Here is an 8,643-nt window from a genome sequence, read left to right as displayed (position 1 = left end):
TCTTTTGACTGTTGGTGTTGCAGACGCTAATACGCAATAGTACCGATACTTAAAGGTACCCACCAATACCGAACGGTACCGACAGATAAAAAAAGGCCGAATTTTCTACAATAATGTCAAAAATCAAATAAAAACAAATTAGATATTCGGAAAATTTATCCCAGCCTTTCAGCATCAATAAATCCATTCATCATGTTTAAATATTCAGGGTTGGGCTGACTGGTAGGTCGACGAAGAAGCCACTCATCGGTGAAGCATTCCGGTATGTTCGAAAAGGGAACATGACTAAAACGTTCCACATGTGTTTGCTGATGAGTTGAAGCAAAATAATCTGGAATGTTTGCAAAAGAAACTTGGCTACTAGGTTCCGCTGGTGTAGGCTGTTGAGTTGAAGCGTAGTATTCTGGTATATTTGCAAAAGAAACTTGACTACTATGTTCCACTGGTGTAGGCTGATGAGTTGAAGGTGTAGGTTGTTCCTCAGCTTTTTTCCTCTTCGGCTTTCTTTTTTCCCAATGACTCTTCAACCTTGCATTTGAAACTCCTTTGGGTCTGCGCTTTATAGGGTCTTTTATTTTAGTTCGCATGCTTGAATTCGTATCTAAGTTTGAGTCCTTGCTAGCATTTAAAATTAGATCCACATTCTCAGCAATCTCAGACATTGCATCAATCATGTACTGTTCTGCTTCAGTATTCCCTTCCCCTCTACTGCTAATTTGATATGCAAATCTAGTAAAATAATTTCTGAAAATCATACTTCCTATGCCATCTGAGGGGCATCCGGTAGCTACCATAGATGACAACGGCCTGTCAGAGTAAAGGTCCTTTCTTGCTCGACCTGACCATCTCTTGAGTAGATATTTCGGAGGTATATTAATTATATCAAGCCGCCTTATCACTCTCAAGCAGTGAGAACATAGTATCCCCATCATACTGAATTTTCCACAGCTGCATTCGATGCTATCTTCTGCATCATCAAAATTAACTGCCCAGTGGCGAGGCTGATCAATGTTCTCAACAGTTTTGACAAAAAAAGTTGATAAGTCAGTTGAGGCTTGAGCTATGCACATTCCTCCAACACCTTGTAAAAACTCCTCAAAGAAAGAATACAATTTACGCGAATAAATACACACGGCCTGCCTTAGAATTGGACTACTCTTCACTAAAGAGACAACATCAGACTGACTACATTTGAAGTCTTCATCCTTTTCATTCCGACGCCATATCTTCATCACCTTCTCTATTCCCAAAAAACACTCAGTGATGGTGCTAGTAGGCTTAGAAATGTCGTGGCACACATTGTTAGTGGATTCACTGCGCTGTGTTGAAAGAATACCAAGGTTGAAACAAATCTTGTTGTATGCTGTGGACCACTTGTGCCTTATTTTGTGGAGCTCTTTCAACCACTCATGGCTATGAAGGTCCCCTTCATTCAGCATTTCAGTCCAAGTGCTTTCAAACTCTTCCTCTGAATCACACTTGCTGAAACATTTATAAATCAACCTTCTAACCTTGTTGTTGCTGTTGTAACAATGCACCTTGGATGGAAGCTTCTTCATGATGTGTCATTGGCAAAGCCTATGGCGTGTTTGCGGAAATGCAATTTGTATTGCACGAGACATTGCTTGATCCTGGTCAGTAAAAATTGTAATGGGATGTTTATCACCCATTACTCTCAAGAATGTTCTAAACAACCATGTAAATGATTCTACTGTTTCTTCAGACAGAAATGCTACCCCCTAAAAAACATTCTACCAATGGTTATTAACTCCAACAAAAGGTGCACAAGCTAGATTGTATTTGTTCAGTCTATAGCTGGTATCAAAAATTATAGCATCTCCAAAGCAGTCGTAGTCTATTCTACCCACAACATCAGCCCAGAAAAAATTCATCAATCTATCCTCCTCATCATATTGGACTTCCCACACAAACATGTTATCATTGTTTGCTCGGTTTTTAAAAATTTCTATTAGGGAATTGGTATCCCCAGTCTCAATCTTGCATCTTCTGTTTCTCTGAACAAAGTTATATGCATCTCTTCTTAAAAAACCAACATACTCCCTCCCACCAACTTCATCAGCTAAGTATGTGAATGCATCAATGGTTCTAATCCCAGCATCAGTCATAGATTTAAGAACAAATGCTCTCTCTTCGGTAATATTCCTGCATGATCTTAATAAATGTTGATCTTCAGGCCTTGCCAACTCATGGTTGTGGTTCTCAACGCATTTATTAACCTTCCATTCCCCTTCTTGATCAACTGAAAATCTAATCATCGCGGGACACCCAGTCCTAGTATTGGCTTTCCTGTATTTCGATTTGGCATTCAGGTCAAGGCCCTTCTTAAAATCAGCTTTCGAACATACAAAATCTTTCATCCGTATCTTCCGCGAATTAGGCCAGTAACAGTGATGATCTTTGCGAACACTAAAACCAACACTATGCGCGTATCGACAGTAAATATCATAAGCCTCTTTCTCACTATTACAAACAACCTACAAACAACAACCAAGAAGAGTTTAATATTGGAAACACACACACAATTTCAAAATAACTTCTGTACCTACTGTTACCTACCAGTACCGACCGATACCTACTGATACCTAGCGGTACCGACCGATACCTACTGATACCTAGCGGTACCGAACATTTTAAAAAGGTACTAAACGGTACCGCCAACCCACCAATACATATATTCTCACCAATACAAATTTTTTAAAACACTAAACAAGTCACAGCTTTCATATCATATTTACCGATAATATATCAAAGTTTGGTTGGGTATTCTGTTGCAAACCATCTCCACCTCTAAGCTCTGACTCTTGCGTAAAACCTTCCATCTTCGACCAGTCGTTCATCTCTTCCGGCACAGAATCCATCTTCAGACCTTACGCCAAGAAACCTCAGACCTTCCGCTCTTCTCGTGCTTTCTGTGGTTTCAGGTGTTACGAGAAAAAAATTTTAACTGAGGTAAAAAAACCGCGCAAGCAAATATAACCCTAGCTTTTACCACGCATTTTTTGATGTAGTTCGGATGGTTCGTGTTATCGGGTTAACAGAGCACACGATCTCCTCATTACGGTGGGGTCAAGGTGGGCTCCACGTGGCGCAAAACTACTTGTTTGCATACACAGAGCTACGTCCGCACTCCGCACCCAATAAAAGTTCCAAATATTGAACAACTGCTGCCCAAATCTCTTATCTGAGAACAATGCCAATATGAGGTGCTCTACTGACAAGAACTCATCACTAAATTCCTTTTTATACTTCTTTGAGGTGTCCAGAAGATAGACTAGATTCTGTCCCACAATTGGTTGCAATCGATGTTCGTATTCGAAATCTCCAAATTTTTGGTAATTCTCAACTTGTTATAAATCAAGTACTGGGAATCTACAAAATCACCAAGTTTGAGTTTGCTTGTTATCATCGGCGAGTTCTTGAGCTTATGAAGCAAATTCCAGTTGTCAAACTAACTCAAGTCCCCCGAGGTCAAAATGGCAAAGCTGATTCCCTGGCCAAATTGACTAAAAAAATGGCGAATATGGATGATGAATGGCCTATAATAATTATGGTACACAAACGCCGGATCTTAGAGCCAGCATTATTACAACTCCCGCAGGCAGAGAGAATACCAAGTTCAAGTCAAGGATGCAACTCCGGTTGATCCTCAACCTCCCCAACCAGCTGCTCATGAAGGTCAGCCTGAAGAACGTCAAGTTCTTGAGACAAGATGCAAAGCAAATCAAACTTCAGAATCATGGTGGCATTACCTAGATTTCGAGGAAGAATATGACTGGAGGCAACCGTTCATTGACTATTTCAAAGAAAGTAGATTGTCAATGGACAAATCATTAGCTGCTCAAATTAGAAAGAGAGCGTTACGATATGCGTTTATTAACAACACATTATATCGACGTGCCTTTGATCAAATGTGGCTAAGGTGCCTAGGGACCCGAGAAGCTGATAAAGTGGCGGCAGAAGTCCACGAAGGACTTTGTGGAGCGCACCAATCAGGTCCCAAAATTGCGGACAAAATTAAAAGAATGGGCTATTATTGGTCGAGAATGGTAAAAGATTTTATTGACCACACTAAGAGGTGCCACAAGTGTCAAATCCACAGTGATGTTATACATCAACCGCCAAATCCACTGCACCCTACAATAGCATCCTGGCCATTTGAATGCTCGGGTACTGATGTTATCGGGCCGATAGATCCACCGTCACCAGCAGGACGCCGCTTTATCTTGGCAGCAATAGATTACTTTTCCAAGTGGGTAGAAGCAGCTCCATTCAAAGAAGTTACATCCGAGTATGAAATCAATTTTTTTACCTACAATATTGTCTACATATTTGGTGTACCACGTCGTATAATATCAGACAACGGCACTGCATCTAAAAGTATAAAAATTTACAAGTTCATTGATCGGCACAAGATCGATTGAAAATATTCATCCATATACAATCTGAGGGCAAATGGATTGGCAGAAGCCTTCAACAAAACACTACTGAAATTGCTAAAGAAAATTCTCACCAAGAATAAAATAGAGTAGCATACGAAGATGGCCGAAGCATTGGAGGCATATCGTACTACTTACAAAATGCCAACCAAAGCCACTCCTTACTCACTAGTGTTTGGAGTTGAAGTTGTACTGTCAGTCTGCCATTAGAAGTTGAACTTTCATCTCTTCGGGTCACTATCCATAATAAGCTGACTCAAAAACAAAATGCTAGCCTAAGAATGGAGAAGCTCGATGCAATCGATGAACTCAGATTGCAAGCTCAACAAAACCTGGTGATCTACCGAGCGAGAATGATAAAATTTTGATCAGATGGTGCGTCCTCGATCATTTCAAGAATGAGGATTAGTCTTGGTGCAGAGAAGACCAATCATCCCCCATAGAAAAGTTGGTGGCAAATTCGTATCCAACTGGGAAGGATCTTTCCTAATCGAAAAAGGTGTACCAGGGAGGCGTTTATCAACTCATTGATCTGAATGGTCAGAGGCCTATGCCGCCAATCAATGGCCGACACCTGAAGAAATAATATGCATGAAATTGCTCCAGAAAACATTATGCTTAAATGTGTTATGCTTTCACACATGTTTGCTAGCACATATATTCCATGTTTTGAAATTCTCCAGTGTTGCGAGAATATATTTCAAAATCCTCAATCAGGCTTGGGGCATTTTAAAAATTTATTCGGGTCGACAACACGCTACGTGCCGAGATCCCCGAATAAATATTTAAAATTATCAATTCAAATATTCTTTTGTGCTAAAGAATACAATACTTATTTTTCAAAGTATATGCATGTGATCTTTCAAAAGATCGAGACAACATCTCCTCCAACAAACCAAAGCTCAAAGGTCAAGAGAGAGACTTTTGTAACTACACACTACAACAAATTGAGCTAGAAAAGCTTGAAGTCTTCCAACTTCAGTAAAATCAGCATTGGGAAGCGCAATTCTCATAGCTCAAGTCAAGCTTGAATGGGCGTAAGAGGTCGAATCCAACAAGCCCAAATATAGCCGGATCGCTGACAGCTACATCTACTCAACAAGCCATAAGAAATGCCGTAATAGAGGAACCCCCATCTCAGCAACCAGAGGATAGAGAGCTATCAAATCACAGCTCTCTTGATCTGATAAACTCAAGTGAATTAGATTAAAGTCTCCTCAAGTGATTAAGGATCAAGATACTACTCACATTCGGTACTATAAACTGAATCCAGAACCTGCAAATCCTTCAACAAATCCACAAAGCACAAAGCAAGGATCGAAGGAATTATTATTCAACAAGTCCGCCAAAGCACAAAGTAAATGACTGAAGAAAACTATCCCAAAGTTTATGAAAAGCTTATGGCTGAACTAAAAGGATTTAGTTATCAACAAGTTTGTTATGTACAAAGCTCTGGAACGATGACTTTTCGCCATCGACTCAGTATAAACCTAAAAGATTTATGTCATTGGCATATACCCCTTCATCAAGCCCACCAAAGCTAGAAGCAAAGGGCAGAAGGCATACATTTTCTGACAATCAGTAAAGACAAATCAGATAACTTTTCATCAATGTCCACAGCACAAAGCACAGGGCAGAAGAAATCAAGATCCCATGACTCAAGCTAAAGTTGCAGAATGAGCACCCTGGATGACATCTACAAATGTCTCTAAAGGCTAGGGGCATTTTAAATATTTATTTGGGTCGACATCGCGCCGCATGCCAAGATCCACAAATAAATATTTAAAATGTTATCAAGATACAACCAAATAATGAAAAAATCTTGAATACATGCTATCCACTAGCGTCAATCTATAAAGTCAATATATCAATCATCTATGGATACATCTAAAAGAGCAGTGAAGAAAGAAGATTCTAGTGTGACATCCGAACAATTTTTGGAGATCCACTAAAAGATAACCCTCGTGTGACATCAAGAACAAATATCTAGAGATCCACGGAATCAATCACCATAAAATAAACATGGTTTGCTCTAAGCGCGTATCATATTTATTGGGGGGCATTTGTTGACCAATAATTTCAGAACAAAAAAATATAAATCACTTACCTGCTCTCTGCCGAAGCACGTCGCACGTTTGCGAACACTCCTCCCACGTCGCAGTCAGCCCGTTCGTGTTTCGCACGATCCCACCTCGCGTCGTTAAATACCAAGAGGAAGAGGCATTCAGGGCTTTTTGCTCTCTCTTCCTCGCTATCTCTCTCGCTCTATCCCCTGATGAAGTCCCCTCCTATAGGATCGGAAGTTACGGCATTTAAGCGGAAGCAGCAACGGGATCTCGCAGCTGTGAAGTTAACCTTCTCCCTCTCGAACACTTCTTCCGCTCCTTCATGGACCATCGACTTCACTCCTCCGACATTTTCCCCCAGTCCGGTTGGAAACTACGACAGTTTGACGGAAGCAACGGTGGGAGCTCGCGGTGAAGAAACTTTCTCCCTTTGGGTGCACCTCTTCTCCGATCCCTTCGTGGTTATTCGATTGGCTCCAACGACGACTTTCCTTTCCTGTTGGGATCAAAAGTTACAACATTTTAATCGGAAGCAACAACTAAGAGCTCGCTTACTTGAAGGTAACTTTCTCCCTTTCCAGAGCCTCTTCGGCCGAATCCTGTAAGTTTGCCAAAATCAGAGAGGTAAAAGGAGGAGGATTAAGGGTTTCATTAATCTTAATTATAATTAATTTTATTTAATTATAATTAATATTAATTATAATCAAATTAATTAATTATAATTATTTCTTTTACATTATTATTAATTAGTGATAATTAATTTAAGTTAATTAATATTAATTAATTATGATTAATAAAAGTTAATCATAATTAATTATGTTAATTAATGATATTAATTATAATTAATTGTTATAGTTAATTATAATTGAAGGTAAATAAATATAATTAATTAAAAATGATTATAATTATAATTAATTACAATTAACTAATATAATTATAATTAAAAAATAAATAAGCTAATCCCTCTCTTATCTCGGCATGCATGTCAGGCCGGCAAACCGCCTATACACACTTTTCTCTAGCGTAGTGGGAAGGGAACTCGGCGCGACACCTACGACGAGGTAGGCGAGCGACCCCCCGGTTCCAAAATTCTGTTCTTAATGTTCGTGTCGAGCCGGCAAACAGCTCATACACGCTCTAGCGTGGTGGGATGGGAACCCGGTGCGGCGCCTACGGCGAGACCGAGATATTCATAAGTACCCACTTGCGGGGAAAAACTGCTTCTCTTTTGCAACAGGTACCGAAGACCCATACACGCCTTTCTCTGGCGTGGTCGGGACAGATTTCACGACCGCAGTGTCCTCGTAGAAAGACGCCGGGAGGCTACCGAAATTTCGAGTGAAGAGATAACTGTACTCGGACCTATTTTGAACTTAAAGAACAAGAACTCAAATTGATCTCAAATGAACTAAGTTTGAATCATGTGCAAGGGAAGTCAAACTCAAATGAACTAAATGTTGTGGATATAAACTCAATTTGAACTCAAACAAAAAGCTAGATAGCTTGAACTCAAATGAACTTGGCACAAGGACATTTCTTGAACTTGAATTAACAACAAAGACCACAGGGGACTTTGATTTGGACTTGAGCTTGAACAACATAACAAAAGACTATGCTTGGATTTGGACTCAAGCCAGAACTTGATTTGGACCAAAGCAAATTTGGACTTGATTGGGACATTAAATGAATGAAACTCAAGCAAAAGGAACTCAAACTCAAACTAGACTCAGACTCAAATGGGCATTGAATAAACGATTAATTTGAATCAAGAGCCTCTCATTTAAAATGAGATTCATAAATTGTAAAAAAAATGATGATGATGAAATTAAAGACAAGTAAATGATAGTTTATACATAAGCTAACTACAAAGCTCTGATATGAAACTTGTGAGCAACAACAATCAGCTTGTGAGGATCATCTCGAATGGAGCAAAATGTTGATGAATATGGTGCCAAGCTTATCATACATATTGACAATCTTTCAAGTAGAAAAGGATTATATCAAAGAGAAGCAACAAAGAATGGTCATGATACCAATTGTCAAAAGATCTCTCTGACAAATGACTTGAAAGACTTGTCTTCTAAGGAGGCCTCTGATAATGCATCACCTCTTTCAGCTCC

At 39.6% G+C, this 8,643-nt stretch overlaps 2 protein-coding genes across 2 annotated transcripts; both read right to left on the bottom strand.

The window, feature by feature from the left end:
- Positions 1–155: 155 nt before the first annotated feature.
- On the bottom strand, positions 156–1,559 carry LOC110107185 (protein FAR1-RELATED SEQUENCE 5-like). The gene has a single exon (XM_020837371.2). It carries the CDS (start codon positions 1,557–1,559, stop codon positions 156–158), a length of 1,404 nt encoding a protein of 467 aa, XP_020693030.2.
- Positions 1,560–1,751: 192 nt separating this feature from the next.
- Positions 1,752–2,879, bottom strand: LOC110107187 (protein FAR1-RELATED SEQUENCE 5-like). Its single transcript, XM_020837373.1, has 2 exons — positions 2,757–2,879; positions 1,752–2,495 (listed from the first exon to the last, which is right to left on the bottom strand). The coding sequence occupies exons 1-2, from the start codon at positions 2,877–2,879 to the stop codon at positions 1,752–1,754; spliced, it is 867 nt and encodes a 288-aa protein (XP_020693032.1).
- Between the last annotated feature and the right edge of the window lie 5,764 nt (positions 2,880–8,643).

Source organism: Dendrobium catenatum, unplaced genomic scaffold (assembly GCF_001605985.2).
Source record: "Dendrobium catenatum unplaced genomic scaffold, ASM160598v2 fragScaff_scaffold_201, whole genome shotgun sequence".
Taxonomy (NCBI): Eukaryota; Viridiplantae; Streptophyta; class Magnoliopsida; order Asparagales; family Orchidaceae; genus Dendrobium; species Dendrobium catenatum.
Note: the sequence above shows the minus strand (reverse complement) of the source record. Positions and strands in the feature narration are given on the sequence as shown.